The sequence below is a fragment of the Acinonyx jubatus genome, chromosome B1 (assembly GCF_027475565.1).
Source record: "Acinonyx jubatus isolate Ajub_Pintada_27869175 chromosome B1, VMU_Ajub_asm_v1.0, whole genome shotgun sequence".
NCBI lineage: Eukaryota > Metazoa > Chordata > Mammalia > Carnivora > Felidae > Acinonyx > Acinonyx jubatus.
Genome location: NC_069382.1, coordinates 116249855 through 116269416, shown reverse-complemented (window position 1 = coordinate 116269416; position 19562 = coordinate 116249855). Strand labels below are relative to the sequence as shown.

At 36.8% G+C, this 19562-nt stretch overlaps 1 protein-coding gene across 1 annotated transcript in view; it reads right to left on the bottom strand.

The window, feature by feature from the left end:
• Window positions 1-1124: 1124 nt before the first annotated feature.
• The window catches only part of TACR3 (tachykinin receptor 3), a 94637-nt gene continuing 76199 nt past the window's right edge, over window positions 1125-19562 (bottom strand). Inside the window, exons 4-5 of the mRNA XM_027061763.2 lie at window positions 8225-8421; window positions 1125-5825 (exon numbers count right to left, since the gene is read on the bottom strand). Of these exons, the coding sequence (XP_026917564.2) occupies window positions 5513-5825; window positions 8225-8421 (510 nt within the window). The 3' untranslated portion in view covers window positions 1125-5512. The remainder of the gene's footprint in view (window positions 5826-8224; window positions 8422-19562) is intronic.

Below are 19562 nucleotides of genomic sequence, written 5' to 3'. Positions count from 1 at the left end.
CTTCTTGATTAACCTTAGGTAATTTGTGTATATCTAGGAATTTGCATTTTAACTGGATAATCTAATCTAGTATTCTTTTATCATTTTCAGTTTTGGTTTTAGTTATTTGCATATCTCTCTCTTTTTTCTATGACTGTTTAGCTAAAAGTTTGTCAAATTTGTTGACCATTTCAAAGAACCAAGTGGTGGTTTTGTTGATTCTCTCTATTGTGTTTCTATTCTCTATTTCTTTTATCTCTGCTCTAATCTTTATTATCTCCTTCCCTTTAGTAGTTTAGGGTTTAGTTTGTTCTTATTCTAACTAGAAAGTGTGTAAAGTCGAGCAATTGATTTGAAATATCTCCTCTTTTTTAATGCAGCCATTTGCACCTGTAAATTTCCCTCCAAACACTACTTTCACTGCATCTCATAAGTTTTGGAATATGTTTTACTTTTCATTCATCTCAAGTATTTTCTAATTTCCCTTGTGATTTCTTCTTTGATCTTTTGATTGTTTAATAGCATGTAATTTAATTTCCACATTTAATTTATGTCCTGATGCTTTGGATATGTGGTGGTCAGGTGAAAATATCCTGTTTCTTTTTTTCTCTTCTGTTTATGGCAAGTTGGTAAGATAAGGTAGGGGACACTTGTTTCTATCTGAGTGGGACAGAGGAATGGATCAGGGATAGAGGAATGGATCACAGCAACTCTTGGAAATGGGTAGGTAATGAGGGTCATTGCTGACTCCTGACACAGAATTATCTTTGTGCATTCTTCTCAAAGCACATGGGAGAAGGCGTTGAGAGAGCAGTCTGTGGAGCTGCCCAGGAAGCCTACAAAGAAATTTTTCTGCATTCTCAGCTATCAGCTGGTGGGACTTAGGTTTTAAACTTGTCTGTTGATTGTTAGAGCCCTGAAGTCATGGCTCTACAATGCTATGTTATATACTCAACTTCATACTGTTTCAGCTCCACATTCCAATTCACTTGCTCCTGATATCCACACCGAATATTTTTCTACATTTTGGTAACTTTTCTTTCTATAGATTTTTTTTTTCCTGCATCAAGTTAACTTAGGAAAGCTAGATATTTTTAATGAGAAAAGATAAGGAAGGATAGTTCTGAGGGTGAGTGTGTTCAGACAAGACAGGACCTTCCATAATATATGTTTTGCTAGCCAGTAGGAAAATATTAGGGCTGCTTTCATTTTTAATCCTATTTTTAATATTTTACAGAAAAAAAAAGCAAAAGCAAATCTGTCAGATATTACCACATACACAAAGGGTATGAATATATTAAACCCTATTCAGTACAATTACCACAACTTAAAAATACTTTATTCACTAGTTACAAACATTATATTCATTTATTTCTTATATACACAGAGTTTTCACCAAGCTATTTTACAACACACAATCACTGACCTTGTACAGAGAGCTGTTGTACTTTATTCTTCATTCCTGCTTGGCCCTAAGGGAAATTATTACAATATTATTCTACATGACCAGCGTCATGCTTCATTTCCTTAACTTTTGGAACACTATTGGCAACTATTGGCACTATTGGGATCTCAACTTGTTACTGTTAAACCTGTGAGAAGTTGTAACTCTCCTGCGTTTGCGTTTGATGGAATCATTTACCAGACACGAATCAGAGGTTTTCTGCTGAAATTCTGCATCAACAAAATTCAAGTTCAGATTAGAGCTGGCCAGCATTGATTTCTCACATTTATTTTGTGCTTCTGAGGTTTGATACTAAGCTCCCTGGCATTCTTCTATGTGCTTTGTAAGAGTGGAGGTCACTTTGAAGTTGGTCGGATCTCTGCTGATAAGAGACTGGCAGGATCTGGAAAGCAATATAGATTTGGCTGCTGGGTCAGAAATGTCACCATCATGAAATTGGGAGATGGAATAATGCAGCAGCATACTAAGCTTACTAAAAAAATAAAAGCTGTTAGATAGGATTCTACAATAATCATGTTGCTTTAATTTTTTCCTATGCAAGTAATTTCAAAAACACTTTTTCCAGATGCAAAATAATGAAAATACAACATTAACTATTTATTTATTTTTGTCTTTTATAAGTATTTAAAATGATGCAAAGCTTCTTGATTCTCTCAGATTTTTCCCAAAATATTTTGTATTTTTCTGTCACTGATATAAATCCAAAATATCCTAGGATATTTTAACTATCTCCCTAGTATTTCTAGCCAGTTTTTACCTTCAAACAATGAAAAAGATTTGCAGTGAACTTTAACCTCAGAAGGTAGGGTGAATTTTGGAGAGAAATTATTCCAAGCCCTGACAAATGTGAAAATATCAACATAGCTTTATTTAAAGTGACCTCTACTGAAAATTACTTCCATGTGTATTATTGTATCATTGTCAGTGTCAGAATTCAGACAAAAGGGCTAAAGTCTTCTCTCTTTCATACTGTTCTTGTTTTATAATTATTTTTTAAACTTTTGACCTTAAAAAGTTCCGCTTTATAAGTTTTCATTTAAGAGTCACAAACAGTGAGTTAATGATGTCAGTTTCCCCTTAAAAGTGTTAGAAAAGTACTATCTGGACCTCAGGTATTTCTATCACACTCAAAGGATGATACTTGCTACACCCAGCAACACCAAATCTACTGAAAAAGACCAAAAAACCAAAGCCAAACCAAACAAAACAAAACACCAGATTGAAGGACTATTTTTCCTTGGATGTTTTAGCAAATTATACTAAGTGCTCCTACTATGTGTGAAGGCCAAGAGTTATGTTTTTCAACCTATATTTGGTGGTAGCTGACTACAGTGAAACTGAAGGCCAAACTTCACATCCACATTCTGCAGCTAAAGATGGTCCTGTGTATCTAGAATGTTAATTAATGCTAGTCTCATAATCATTTGTAAGTTTAAGGAGATAATGTGTGCTTTAAAATATTAGACTTTTGTTGACACTTTGACATTGTATGATAAGCATTTACATGTTTTGGAATGAACATTTAAAAACATTATATTCAACAATGAGATACTAAATAATGATAAATTTGCTTATCCAAAGCATGCACACAAGCTTCATAGTGTATTGAACTGTTTGTGGCAACCCTGTAATAACCATTGACTATTTTAGCATTCAAGTTTGAATTTAGTTCTTTGAAGTTACATACATTGAGATGATTGTATTTGCATACTCGTGTCTTTATGTATGTGTGTCTGTTTATTGGTGTAATCAGAAGAAATCAGTTTACATACATGGTGGAGTTGTTTAGACTTTGAACACTTTGTAACAATCAAATATTTCTGGCTTTGGGTTCAAAATAGGAAAAAGGATTGGAAAACTTACTTTAGTGGTGGCAACAGACTATGATTTCCTCTTGAATAATTGCTTTTATCTTGTTTTTCAAAACAATAGTTGACTCTATATTGATGGAGGTATAACAGTCGAGTAAAGCATTACAGGTAATTATTTTAGCTGGATAGCTTTAAAAAAACTAACTGAATATTTTAGACTTTCTGAAAAGTTTGTGTGGTACATCCACATTCTCAGAAGGTTTCTGCTTTTTTGAGGAAGATTGACAGTATCTTTAATTCAAGGAAAGATGATTTATAAGCACTGAGGTCTGGAAGATAAATTCTACACTTAAAGTAGATCTTATTTTGTTATGGCTCTCAGAAATATGTCAGTAAATTTTTGTTATAGTAAATAGATGCTTCCTCAGGACCATTAGCTCACTTCTTTCTAGGGGGCTTCTGAATTACTTAAATAGACAAAATACACCTCTCTGTGGAGTGGTGTATATCATACTCTTGTTTGCCTACTATTAGTTCACATACATCCAAAATATTGTCCTGCTTTCTATTCTAACAATTGATTCACCTTTCTACATATGTTTATTAGTATATACAGGTAGTACATAGACTTTCTTTTCTAAGGATTTTCATTTGAGTATATCTTCTGATACTTTTCCCTAGTCCTTACACATTTTTCAATGGGAGGAGAGAGAGGATAAGGATGCTCCAAAATTGATAAAGTTGATGTCCAACTTCTTTGTTTCTCTTTGAGTTCTGGGGGAGAGACACTTCTTTGGTGCTGGTAGATATTCCTGTCTGCCATAATAATTATGAGTTTCTATCTTTAATTCTTGCCTACAAAAATTGGTAACCCAGTCTCAGAGACAATTGGGATTCTCCCCTTCATTAGAAGGCATCTTTAGTGTTTTATAATCTGCCTATTTTCTTTAAAAAATTTTTTTTAATGTTTCTTTATTTTTGAGAGAGAGACACACACAGAGCGAGAGCAGGAGAGGCGTAGAGAGAGAGAGAGAGAGAGAGAGAGACACAAAATCTGAAGTGGACTCCAGGCTCTGAGTTGTCAGCACAGAGCCTGATGCAGGGCTAAAACTCACGAACCATGAGATCATGACCTGAGCCGAAGTCAGATGCTTAACCGACTGAGCCACCCAGGCGCCCCTATAATCTGCCTATTTTCTAAAAATTTTTAAGTATTTGTGAAAAATAAAGAGGATCATAGGAATTTGCTTTGTCCTTTTAAGATCCTAACTTTGGCTATTTCTTAGCTTGGTATTTAAAAATATGTAACGGTCAAAAAGTAAAGGATTTTTTTTTCTTTTGATGCCACTTTCTCAGAAAAAATAATAAAAAGAGTGACATGTATGTTGTATAATAATTTTACTAGATTTCCTTTCCAGTTACATTTCATGGAGAAAAATCTTTAAATCTTTAAAATTTTTCATTCTTCCAAATGAGTTCATTTGAGTAAAGATTTTCATTAATTCCTACTCTTTGAGGCTAATTTTCTTTCATTCTAATGAGAAAAATGAGTCATTTAACTTTTTTCTGTTTTATTAGATGAAAATGTTTAATTTATATAGATTTTGTTGTCACTCACCACAAAGCTTCTTTAATCTTTTGGAAAAATCATATGTCACTTTAGTGTCACAAATACATATGCAATTTTAAAATTTCTTTTATTTTTAAAAAAATTTATTTTGAGAGAGAGAGAAAAAAAATCATGAGTGCAAGTGGGGGAGGAGCAGACAGAGAGAGAGACAGAGAGAGAGAGAGAGAAAGAGAGAGAGAGAGAATCCTAAACAGTCTCCTCACTGTCCATGCATGGCCTGACTAGGGGCTTGAACTCACCAACAGTGAGATCATGACCTGAGCGGAAATCAAGAGTCTGATGCTTTAACCGACTGAGCCATCCAGGCACCCCTGTAATTGCAACTTTTAAATGAGAAAAATGAAACATTTTAGAAGTATTTTTCAGATCTATGTTTAGTTTGTTGCATGTAATAATTTGGAATTTTCAAAGCATAAATTAAGAGCCCATTTTATTTTTGAGGGGGTAAATCTCTTAATAGTGTCTTTGTTACATTTCTCTGCTACCTTTCTCAATTGAAGCATAACTGCTCCAAAATTGCCCTCTGTTTCCAGAGAGTAGGTAAGACAGGACTGCTAAACAGGAGAATGGGGGCTTATGCTGGCACCATGATGCCCTAACGCTAGTCTTGCACTTCAGAAAATGGATTTAGGAATATTCTTCCGCGGAGGTATAGGGTGAACTTATGAAGCTTGACGTGGTGGAGGCAGATTTGGAATTCCTGCGGGAACAGCCACTGAAACTTGGGTCTCTTGGGGTTGCTCTCTTTTTTCGACTGGCTTTGGAGTTGTCTGGGTCACTGGGCTCAAACACCACTGTCACGGACTCCATCCTGGTCACCGTGTAAAGGCTGCTTTGCCGAGTCGGGTGAAACCTGGTGGTCTTGAGCTCCAGCTCATCATAGCTAGAAACTTCAATGAAAGGGCACCAGCGAAATGCTCTCTTGAAGCCAGCTCGAAATCTGAAGAGAAAGAAGCAGGCCACAGAGAGAAAAAGCCATGTTTTCAAGTGGAAATTTCCTTCAATTGCCACAGAAAACCCTATTTAAGGCAATTAAACACAATCAGTTTTTGAATTTGATTTTCTAGTCAAACTCTTAAAATGTTAGCCGCACTATTGGTACTAATCTTTTAAGTTTTCTTCATGAATTGAGTCTTAACTTCCTATCAGTTAGAAGCAAGTCATTGAATAGTAAAGTTGTCCAGCATCAGGTAATCCATATGCCAAAGAAACAGTGTACATTTCTTCAGTAATTTTATACATCTGCATAAGTGTACTTGAATTAGGCTTGCCAGTTAAGGCACTTAAAAATGATGCATTTCAAAATAGCTTCTTTTAGAAATGATTACACATTTATAAATTAAAGTCTCGTTTAATGTTAGAATTAATTACTAACCTTGATGGTTTTTATCTAATCATATGTGAAAATACAAAATCCTTTGCTTTGTAAACCATTAAGTGAAGTTGATGAAAAACAGATGTACTGCTTGTGGGTGGCTTGAATTGATATATGCTTTATGCAGTTAATGAAAGAAAAGAAGAATTAAGTAATTAACAAACGTAAAGCACTGCATAGTGGAGGCCAACTGGAAAGAGAGCCTAGGATTTAGCTTACAGTTACTTACATGAAGTTCTGTTTCTAGTTGTGCTCAAAACACATTGGTTTATTTATTTTTTTTAATTTTTAAATGTTTATTTATTTATTTTTGAAAAAGAGAGAGAGAGAGAGACAGAGGAAGAGAGAGCACACAGGCAGGGGAGGGGCAGAGATAGGGAGACACAGAATCTGAAGCAGACTTCAGGCTGTGAGCTGTCAGTACAGAGCCCGACACGGGGCTGAAACCCACGAACTGTGAGATTATGACCCGAGTCAAAGTCAGACGCTTAACTGACTGAGCCACCCAGGTGCCCCAGAACACACTGGTTTATTAAGGGAATTATCAATCTTCTGAAATTTAACCATGCCCTTCCATGTTCTGACCATTACAACCAAGATGATTTTATCTGGAAACGATTTTATGATTCTTTCCAGTCTTAAATCTGACTACAGTCAAATACTGCTTTTTAAAAAGTTTACTTTAAAAGTAGCTTTTCCTGGGGCGCCTGGATGGCTCAGTCGGTTGAGCGTCCGACTTCGGCTCAGGTCATGATCTCACAGTCAGTGGATTCGAGCCCCGCATCAGGCCCTGTGCTGACAGCTCAGAGCCTGGAGCCTGCTTCGGATTCTGTGTCTCCCTCTCTCTCTGCCCCTCCCCCACTCATGCTCTGCCTCTCTCTCTCTCTCTCTCTCTCTGTCAAAAATAAATAAACACTAAACAAATATTTTTTTTAAGTAGATTTTCCTGAGTAGATTTTCTGGGTGGCTCAGTAGGTTAAGCGACCAACTCTCCCTTTCGGCTCAGGTCATGATCTCACAGTTTTGTGAGTTTGAGCCCTGCATTGGGCTCTGTGCTGGCAGTGCAGAGCCTGCTTGGGATTCTCTCTCTTTCTCTCTCTCTTTCTGCCCGTCCCCTGCTGATGCTCTCTCTGTCTCTTTCAAAATAAACTTCTTAGAAAAAATTGAAAGTAGCTTTTCCCTGGCCACCTCAATTTCTTCAGAACTCATTTCCATGGAGGCTGCACCCTCTCTTTACTCACTGACCTCATTATATAGGAAGGAGGGTTGGAATTCTCCTTGCCCTGACTGTTGCTTCTAGAACCCTCGCAGCAACATCTTCTATTTTGAACTGTATTTACAAAACATCCTTCTTAATAGAGTCCACTCACATATGCCATCATCTTTTCATTTTGTAGAAATTATCTGTACATTTCTATGAATTATCTTCATTTCTTTGAACTGGGCATTTTTTTTTTTCCTGCGCAGACAAAATTCTGATGGGTTTGGAGGCAGAAATAAAAATTTCCCAGTTAGAACTTCTAAGCATATTGTTTTGAGAATGTAATGGTTAAGGTGGGATACTTCATTAAGTAGGAGGAAGTCTAGAAAAAAAATCATGCTCTGTACTGCTGTCAGTGAATTTTTCAATTTTCCCTTCTTTTTGCGTTAAAAATTCTTTTTAATATTTCTTTATTTTTGAGAGAGAGAGACACAGAGCACAGATGGGGAAGGGGCAGAGAGAGAGGGAGACACAGAATCATAAGCAGGCTTCAGGCTCTGAAGTGTTAGTGCAGAGCCTGATGCAGGACTCGAACCCACGAACTGTGAGATCATGATGTGAGCCAAAGTCAGATGCTTAACCAACTGAACCATCCCGGCACCCCTTACTTTTGCATTTTTAGTGCAAAAGGGGGAACAACATTATATGCTTTCAGCTAAGCCAGGAGTGGCAAGAAACTTGCATTTAGTAATTTTGTTTTTACCTTTTATTCAAACAGCAGTAGATGATGGGGTTGTACATGGTGGAGCTCATTGCCAGCCAAAAACTAGCCAGGTAGACCTGCTGGATGTATTTCCATCTATTCAGCTGTTGATAGATTGCTGTGAGGATGAAGTAAATATGATAAGGCAGCCAGCAGATGGCAAATGTCACCACGACAATTATCATCATTTTTACAACCTAAAAGGAAAGAAGTAAAGAGGTCAGTTTTGGAAAATTCAAAAGTCATTAAATGTACTGCAAATCATATTTTTCTGCCAATACAGTTAAATACATGGCATGCTTAAGGCTTAGTATTAGAAAAGTAAGAGGGAATACAGGGACAGCTGCCTAAGGTAAGCCTCAAGAAAGCATGCTAATGTCACTAATCCTTCTTTACCTAGCCCACATGAATGGGTGGCACTAACTCAAATAGAAACAAATATATCTTAACTGGCATGAAGACAGTAAGTGTTTACAAAAACCCAAAGAGCTTAGGGGAGAGAGGAGCAAGATTTGGCTGTGCTAGCCTGCACAGTAAAACAGCCCAGATATTATACCTAGACAAACTGCTGCATCACTGGGGATAATTTAGGCTGTAAGGGCTGGGCTGGTTCCTCAGTATTTATTATAGCCTGACTATAGTGAAGACTATTTGGTTTTCTTTACTCTCATACCATGCTCATGAGGCAACCTTCTGAATATTAATATGGTTTCTCTTATAATCTGATATTGGGGAAGCTTTCTCTGCATAGTGATGATGAATATTCACATTAGTCTGAGGAAATACCATTAACTTTAAATTTGTAAATAGGCAATCATCTGGCTTATACATTAGGTCTTTTGGTAAGCATGAATCATTTCCTCGGTTTCCACACCTCTGAAACAAAATATTCTAGAAAGCCCTGGCTGCAGAAGAATATCAACCTGTGTTTCTCTACCTCTAGGCCTTGAGTTCCTAAATGGCAAAGAGAATGTCTTAATTATCTTAATATCCCCAGCATCTAGCACAATCCCAAGTATATAGCTGAACATAAACAATTAGATATAGAATGAATGAAAAATGAATGACAGTATACAATTTGCAATAGTGGGTTGAATGAGAGGATGTTTTATGTGTCCTTAAATAAAATAAAATCTGTGCATTGTCTGTGACTATAAGAAAGGTAAACTCAAAGTAGCTTGGCTTTGTGTGGAAAAGGAAATAATACTACTATCCTATGATGACCTCATTTAACATTTCTCATTAGCAATCTATCTACTAATTTGTTCATACTTCTTTTGGCAATATGGAAATAGTAAAATGTTTAGAATAATATATGCTAAATAAACTAACTTGGGAGCTTACCCATAACAGATCAGAACACAAATCAGAGAAAGTCTTGACATAAATGACCTATGGTGCATCTTAGAACTATGGAAACACACTATTTATGACCCGGGCTTGTCATTTCTCTGCAAGCTAGGGATTCAGATGAAATGTTGGCAAGGTTAAGAGTCAGGAGAGATTCTAGAACAAGGCAAATCATGAAGTGGATCACTGTGGAAGGCAAAGCTTTCCTAAGGGTCTCATCACTCTAACATCCACGTGACTAGCATTGATCTGATGGACATTGGTCATCAGAGCTGAAGATCCAGGTCAATAGCTCACAGAATGTCATCACTGGGTGCACCATCTAAAGTCTTTTTTCTCAGCGCTCTTTAAAATGCATTTCCACCCCCTGAAAAGCTATGTTCAGATTTCTGTATTTATCTCTCCTATTTCTCATTCATGGATTTGTGGCATACAAGTTAAGAGTTATATTTTATTACAATTCACACTTATACAATGTTTCACATATTTAATAACTTATTAGTTGGCTTTCAATGTGTTTTAAGAAACTGAGGCAAAGACCAAGAGTTTTGACCGCTATGGTTCATGAAACTAGGCTAGATTTTATTTATTTTTTAATTTTTAAGTATATATTTTTTATTTTTTTATTTCAAGAGAGGGAATGGGAGGGACAGGGAGAGGGAGGGGGAGAATCCCAAGCAGGCTCCGTGCTGTCACTGTAGAGCCCGATGCTGGGCTCGAACTCATGAACTGTGAGGTCATGACCTGAGCTGAAATCAAGAGTCAACCAACTCAGTCAACCAACTGAGCCTCCCAGGTGCCCTTAGGCTAGAGTTTTAAAAGTAAGATTTTTAATTCTTTTTTCCCCCTTGCCTACAGTTAACATTTATTGAATGTCTGGTAGGTCTCAAAAACAGTATAGAGAAAAATAATGAATAGACGACTATTCCTTATCTTGAAGAAGCTTACAATATAATGAAAAAAATGTAAATTAAAAAATGCATGGAAATGTGAATATAAACATGTATATAAAATTGAAATAATATTTATAAGAACTTACTAGTTTATTTTAAGCAAGAATGATGCAGTGCATGGTAACTGTAGTCTCAGGGGATGTAAGAGGAATGAAACGAGTTCTATTGCCTTTTTATCTTGAACATATGAACATCATACTATTCCTTGAACATGATAGGCAAGCTCCTGCCCAAAAGTATTCTCCCTCCAGAACATTCTTCCCATAATTATTCCCACTGGTAACACCCTCATCTCCTTCACGCCTTGGTACAGCTGTCACTTTCTCTGCTACTCCTATTCTGACCGACCTGTTTAAAATTGCAGTCTGTCTTTCCAGTTCCCAACCCCTTAGCTTGCTCTTTCTTTTCAGTTTTTTATGTTTATTCTTTACTTTCTGTCTCCTCATGCTAGAATATAAAAGGGCAAGAATTTTCTTCTTACTTTGTTTGTTGATGCATTTCAGGCACATAGGCTGGACTTCACATATAATCAGCTCAAAAATTTTTTTAAATTAATGAATGAAAATGAATACAAAATGAAAGAAACTAAAGGACATATAGTTGGTTAAGAGATGTCCATAATTTTATCCAGTCATTGATTACTGGTATCATTTGTCCTCCAAGTTTAAAATGGGCATGCATATATAAAATGAGCATGACATTTTATTGCTGTTTCATATTTCTAGGCAAACAAATTCAAGAGTATGAGCATACAAACAATATAACCAATATATTTTTTGGGGTGCATGAAAGCATTAAATTTTATTCTGAATAAGTGTTAAGGGCAAAAAAAATCTGTAACAATGTGAACAAGGTACAGGCTACTATGTTAAATATGGTATGAACAAATATGCATAAACACTTCTTTGAATGCTTTTTTGCAGGCTGACCACAAACTCCCTATGCATGAAATTGTTTTCCAATAATAGTTAAAGACATACAAAGGCTATCAGAGTCTTTTACGTGACTTCCAACCACGTGGAAGAAGTCCATAATGGGGCAAAATTAAAGTGTAAGTGGAGAATTAAATGAAAATGCCTCTGGAAGAGAAGTTTCAGATAACTTCTAATTCACATATATAGAGCCTTACGGACCTTGATATAAAACATTTCAAAACTTATTTGACAATGTTTAGGAAAAATCTAAAAGACCCTAAAAGAAAAGATCTTTCACAGTGAAACACAGCTATAATATACTTCATTCATTTATTTCTATAAAATACATTTTGACTGTTAGCTTCAGTCTTTGCTCACAAAACCTTGTGGAATTATTTCTGATATCAAACTTTCAGGACCCAGGTTTAATGTAAATGCAAAAGTGGGGTCTTGGGTGGGAGTAATTGCATTACTTTGTGAAGTGCCAAAGTCATGAAATTGTAATCTTACTCTTTAAATTGCTAAGGAAAAGAACACTTTGAAACACAAACCATGAGCAGTGACAGCTGTGCACATGCTGTGAGCAGTTCCCCTGTGTCTCATGGCTGGACAATGGCACTAGCACATAAATACGAGGCAGGAAAGGCATTCAGTTGGTAGACTTCCTAAAAATCCCGAAATTTTTAGGCAAGATAAAGAGACTGAAATGGAGATGATTCAAATCTTTCATCATGTCCTAACAAATTTTGTTGTGACTTGATAAAAACATTGATTGATGTTGAGTATTTCATGAATCTGAGACATGTGCCTGCCTCTGAGACAAGGGGATTTGTTTTCCATGGCAACATGGACAGTTGTGGCTACCCACCACTGTCCTTGGCACAGACATTTCCTAGCAGGAGGAAGAAGGGAGGTGTGACAAGCAAACATAGGCAGGATGGAAATGCATGTCTTGGTTAGTGAAAATGAGCTTTGGGCACCTTTTCTTAGTGTATCGAAGGGGAAAAAAATCTTTGATTTTTGTATTCTGTATAGGTTAGACTGGAATGCCTGCAGCTGTTCTTATCTTTCATATTAAATTAGTGTAGGGTGGATGATTTTGAGGTTTAGGTCATAAAAGAAAAAACGTAAGTCTAGCAAATGAAATAAAATACTGCCAACCGTAAAAAAAAATCTAGGAGTCATATTCTTCAGTGCAGGATTTATTCTTTATAAATGTCCGAACTGGAAATTACCAACTCCATGTGAGAGCAAGCTTCTTGTTTTGATTAGAACCTCTTCAGACCGTGCATTCTGGAGGACTGTCCCATGGATCACACCCTAACACTGGCCCATGCCTTTTGTCTGCGCAAATGTTCTTAAATGGACCATTATATTTCTTTAAGTCAAAATTTCAGGCCTGTTCATTCTAACCACACATTAGCAAATTAAAATGATATTCTCAGGAGCAAGATATGGAAAAAATGTCAATAACAGCATCAAAATTTGAGGTACCATTTCATGGGCTACTTAGGCTGAGCTTTTGCTACTTCTGTTTCAAAGACTAGTCTTAAAAAGTTCAGCCTCAAGTGAGAAAATAAGAACTAAGCAATGATAGCTGTGAAAAAAGTGCAGGGTGGTCCAGAAGCCGAGTTGAATTTTGCTAGCATGAGAATGGATGAGAATATGGGCATACTGGGTTAGTGCCATCCAAGAAATGTGACACTTGTGCCAACTCCAAGTAACATGTGCATGTAATTAACATTAACTTAGAGTAATGCCTATAAGAAATTATGTCAAGGGGGTATGTTTAGAACTTTTTATCCAAAAACAGCAGAATACACATTCTTCTCAAGTGCACATGGAACATTCTCCAAGACAGATCATATGATGGGTCAGAAAACAGCCCTCAATAAATATAAAAGAATTGATATCATACCATGCATATTTTCAGATCACAATGCTATGAAACTTGAAATCAACCACAAGAAAAAATTTGGAAAGTCTCCAAATGCATGGAGGTTAAAGAACACCCTACTAAAAAAAAAATGATTGGGTCAACCAGGCAATTAAAGAATAAATTTAAAAATATATGGAAGCAAATGAAAATGAAAACATGACAGTCCAAACCCTTAGGGATGCAGCAAAGGCAGTCCTAAGGGGGAAAATACATTGCAATCCAGACCTATCTCAAGAAATAAGAAAAATCACAAATGCAAAATCTAACTGCACACCTCAAGGAACTAGAAGCAGAACAACAAAGAAACCCCAAATCCAGCAGAGGAAGAGAAATAATAAAGATTAGAGCAGAAATAAACAATATAGAATTCTCTCCCCACCCTGCCCAAAAAAGAAACAAAAACAAAAACAAAACCAACCAACCAAACAAACAAAAAACCCCCCAGTAGAACAGATCAATGAATCTAAGAGCTGGTCTTTTGAAAAACTAAACAAAATTGATAAACCCCCAGCCAGACCTCTGAAAAAGAAAAGAGAGAGAATAGATAGATAAAAATCATGAATGAAAGTGGAGAGATCACAACCAACACCACAGAAATACAAACAATTATTAGAGAATACTATGAAAAATTATATACCAACAAATTAGACAACCTGGAAGAAATGGACAAATTCCTAGACACCCACACACTACCAAAACACAAATGGGAAGAAATAGAAAATTTGAAACGACCCATAACCAGCAAAGAAATAGAACTTGTTATCAAAAATCTCCCAACAAATAGGGGCACCTGAGTGCCTCGGTTGGTTAAGCATTTGACTTCAGCTCAGGTCATGATCTCATAGTTTGTAGGTTCAAGCCCTGCATCAGGCTCTGTTCTGACAGCTCAGAGCCTGGAGCCTGCTTCAGATTCTGTGTCTCCCTCTCACTTTGTCCCACCACCTCTCATGCTCTATCTCTCTCTCTGTCAAAAATAAATGAATATTTTAAAAAATTAAAAAAAAATCTCCCAACAAATAAAAGTCCTGGGCCAGATGGCTTCCTAGGGGAATTCTACAAGACATTTAAAGCAGAGTTAATACCTAACCTTCTTCAACTGTTCCAAAAAATAGAAATGGAAGGAAAGCTTCCAGACTCATTCTATGAAGCTAGCATTACCTTGATTCCCAAACCAGACTCCACTAAAAAGGAGAATTACAGGCCAATATCCCTGATGAACATGGATGCAAAAATTCTCAACAAGATACTAGCAAGTCGAATTCAACAGTATGTTAAAAGAATTATTCACCATGATCAAGTGGGATTCATTCCTGGACTGTAGGGCTGGTTCAATACTTGCAAATCGATCAATGTGATGCGTCATATTAATAAAAGAAAGGATAAGAAACATATGATCCTGTCAATAGATGAAGAAAAGGCATTTGACAAAATACAGCATCCTTTCTTAATAAAATCCCTCAAGAAAGTTGGGATCGAAGGAACATATCTTAGCATCATAGAAGCCACATATAAAAAGCCCACAGCTAATATCATCCTCAATGGGGAAAAACTGAGAGCTTTCCCCCTGAGATCAGGAACACAACAAACATGTCCACTCTCACCAGTGTTGTTTAACATAGTATTGGGAGTCCTAGCTTCAGCAATCAGACAACAAAATGAAATAAAAAGCATCCAACTTGACAAAAAAGTCAAACTTTCACTTTTTGCGGACTACTTGATACTCTACATGGAAATCCCTAAAGACTCCACCAAAAATCTGCTAGAACTGATACATGAATTCAACAAGTCGCAGGATACAAAAATCAATGTACAGAAATTGGTTGCATTTCTATACACCAATAATGAAGCAACAGAAAGAGAAACCAAGAAATTGGTCCCATTTGCAATTGCACCAAGAACCATAAAATACCTAGGAATAAACCTAACCAAAGATGTCAAAAATCTGTATGCTGAAAACTATAGAAAACTTATGAAAGAAATTGGAGAAGACACACACACACAAAGGAAAGACATTCCATGCTCATGAATTGGAAGAATAAATATTGTTAAAATGTCAATACTACCCAAGGCAATCTACACATTCAATGCAATCCCAATTAAAATTGCACCCAATTAAATTTGCATTCTTCTCAAAGATAGAACAATCCTAAAATTTATATGGAACCACAAAAGACCCCAAATAGCCAAAGTAATATTGAAAAAGAAAACCTCAGTGGGAGGCATTACAATCCTGGACTTTAGCTTCTACTACAAAGCTGTAATCATCAAGACCATGTGGTATTGGCACAAAAACAGACACACAGACCAATGGAACAGAATACAGAACCCAGAATTGGACCCACAAATGTATGGCCAACTAATCTTTGACAAAGCAGGAAAGAGTATACAATAGAAAAAAGACAGTCTCTTTAGCAAATGGTTCTGGGAGAACTGGACAGGAACATGCAGAAGAATGAAACCAGACCACTTTCTTACATCAAACATAAAACTAAACTCAAAATGGATGAAAGACCTAAATGTGAGACAGGAAACCATCAAAACCTTAGAGGAGAAAACAGGCAACAACTTCTTTGACCTCAGCCACAGCAACTTCTTACTCGACACGTCTCCAAAGGCAAGGGAAATAAAAGCAAAAATGAACTATTGGGACCTCAACAAGATAAAAAACTTCTGGCCTGCAAAGGAAACAATCGATAAAACTAAAAGGCAACCGATAGAATGGGAGAAGATATTTGCAAATGACATATATTTATGGGTTATATTTATGGGTTAAGGGTTAGTATCCAAAATCTATAAAGAACTTACCAAACACAACACCAAAAAACAAATAATCCAATGAAGAAATGGGCAGAAGACATAAATCGGCACTCTTCCAAAGAAGACATCCAGATGGCCCACAGACACATAAAAAGATGCTCAACATGACTCATCATCAGGGAAATACAAATCAAAACCATTTTGAGATACTGCCTCACACCAGTCAGAGTTGCCAAAATTAAGAACTCAGGAAATAACAGATGTTGGTGAGGATGTGGAGAAATGGGAAACTTCCTGCACTGTTGGTGGGAATGCAAACTGGTGCAGCTGCTGTGAAAAACAGCGTGGAGGTTCCTCAAAAAATTATAAATAGTACTATCATACGACCCAGCAACAGCACTACTAGGAATTTATCCAAAGCATACAGGAGCACTGATTCATAGGGGCACTTGTACCCCAATGTTTATAGCAGTGCTTTCAACAATAGCCAAATCATGGAAAGAGTCCAAATGTCCATCAACTGATGAATGGATAAAGAAGATGTGGTTTATATACATAATGGAATACTACTGGGCAATGAGAAAGAATAAAATCCTGCCATTTGCAACAACATGGATGGAACTGGAGGGTATTACGCTAAGTGAAATAAGTCAGTCAGAAAAAAACAGATATCATATGTTTTCACTCATATATGGAACTTGAAAAACTTAACAGAAGACCATGGAGGAAGGGAAGGGGAAAAAATAGTTTCAAACAGAGAGGGTAGCAAACCCATAAGAGACTCTTAAATACAGAGAACAAACTAAAGGTTGAATGGGGGGGGTAGGCAGGGGAGAGGGGAAAATGAGTGATGGGCATTGAGAAAGGGCACTTGTTGGGATGAGCACTGGGTGTTGTATGTAAGTGATGAATCACAGGAATCTACTCCCAAAACCAAGAGCATACTGTATACAATGTATGTTAGCTAACTTGACAATAAATTATATTAAAAAATAAAATAAAAAGAAAGAAATTATGTCAAGGGGTGCCTGGGTGGCTCAGTCAGTTGAGACTCTTGATTTCAGCCCAGGTCATGATCTCCCATTTTGTGAGATTGAGCGCCATGACGGGCTCTATGCTGACAGTGTGGAGCCTCTTGGGATTTTCTCTCTCCCTTTCTCTGCCCCTTCCCCATGCGCATGCACTCTCTCTTTCAAAAATAGATAAACTTAAAAAAGTACGAAATTATGTCAAGCCTAACAAATGAAAAAGAAAACTATGTGTGTATGTGTACAAATGTGGAAAACATTTCTGTCTACGTGTGTGCATGTGTGTGGTATTGTACTCTACTTCTTTACGTGTTATTGGTCATGCTTCATTTTTAGTGTGTTTTCATTTTTTCCATTGGAAACTTAGACTTTGAGAACATTGTAAGATTTTAAGCTTATGATTATCTAAAGCCAAAGAAAATGATGCAGCCATAAAAGGGAAGATGAGATGAAATTAGAAAAGGAAGTACATTATGGCAACAAGAATAAAGACTGATGTTATGGGATCCTGGTTAGAGATGAAAATGAATGGAGGCTTCTTATGGACCGAATTGTGATCCCCCATTTTTAAAAAATTTATAAGATTTATTTATTTATTTATTTATTTATTTATTTATTTATTTAGATATAATTGATATATACTGTGTATGTTTAAAATGTACAATGTGATGATTTGATGTATTGAGAGATGATTACCACAATAAGTTCTCTCTCTTCACACGTAGTTACTGTTTTTGTATTTTTGTGCCTGGTAAGTACATTTAAGATTTACTAGCAACTTGCAAATATATAACCCAGTATAGTTAGCTACAGTCACCATGCTTTACATTAGATCCTCAGGACATATTAATTTGGTAAGTGGGTCAGTGGGAGACCTGCAGGAGAGGCATTTCCAGTTGCTTGTGGATGGGCCTCTGGTGGAGTCCATAATGGGTTAGCAGAATCCAAGTGCTTCTGATGATAGGTTCCGTTTACCCTGCTTGCTGTTTTCCCAATCACCCACCAGCTTCCTAGTCCTGCAGGTCGTGACTCAGTTCTCTGTATGGAGAGAGAGAGACGTGGGCCTTTTCGGCAGCACCTGCAGAGCTGGGGTAGTGGATACTCACTCACTCACATGCTCTCATACCCCCTTGGGAGGAATCACCTCTGAGAAAGACTCTGTTGGCATTGGGCTGGGTCACTTTTAGGGAGAGGCAAATTTCTCTTAACTTACAGCCAAGGGAGCTATAGCCAAGTTCTCAAGGGTCTCTAGGTGGGACTTCGTTTCAGCCTCCTGGATGCAGGCCTGCCTTCTCAAAATGATTCTCCTCTTTCTTGGACTGCATCAGAATAATCAAGAGTGTCCTATTTGGATCCTTCAACTCCCCAAAAGGCACTTTTGCCTGTGGATAGATGCCAAATTGTTATTGAGTAAGGATATGACAAGACATGTCTTATTTGGTCATCTTGCTGATATCACTTTTCAAAATTCCTGTTGAAGTCCTAATCCCCAGTATGTCAGCATATGACTATATTTGTTGATAAAGTGTTTAAAGAGCTAAGTAAGTTAAAGAGTTCATTAGGTTGAGGGCTAAATCAGTCTGACTGGTGTTCTTGAAAAAATGACTAGAACACTGACGCACAGAGGGAAGACCATGGGAAGACAGAGGTTTGCAGCAGTCTGCAAACCAAGCAGTGAAGCCTGAGAAGAAACCAACCTTGACGACACCTTCAACTCAGACTGCTCACCTCCAGAACTGTGAGAAAATGCATTTCTGTTGTTTAAGCCACCAGTCTATTGTATTTTGTTATGGCGGCCTGAAAAGACAATAATGGTGTTTGAAATGCTGAGGATGCTAGGTAATATGGCTTCATACCAGCAAAATAGGAGGCAAAATACTATGCGGGGTCCCAGAAAATGGAGATTTCTAAAGAGGTTTGGATTGCTTGTAGAATTCCTTTTAGCAATATTGCTTATAGCAATATAGCATATATAGCAAGATAGACTACGATCTCTATTTACATCAGTTGATCCTCTTAGGTTATAGATGGTCTTCCTCATGAGCACTATTTTCCATGATTATTCCTTTGCAGCAGAAATAATGTCAAGCACATAGAAAGCTTGCTTGCTGAATGAGATGATAGATTTTTCTTGGTTTTTATACAATTCAAAATCCAATTGATTAAGGCAAAACTTCTTTGTTATCACACTTAGGTGTTCACCTCTGAAGGAGCAGGGCCGTTATGGCTTATAGGTTAGAGGAAGAGAATTAAAACAGAAAATAGCCAGAAAACAATTTCTATAGTTTAAAAAAACAGTAGAAGTAGATTTCTTTACCATCATTTCACGGGTATCCAAATAATCAAGAGCAATTTTAACAAAAGCTTTTTTTAAAAATTTTTTAATGTTTATTTATT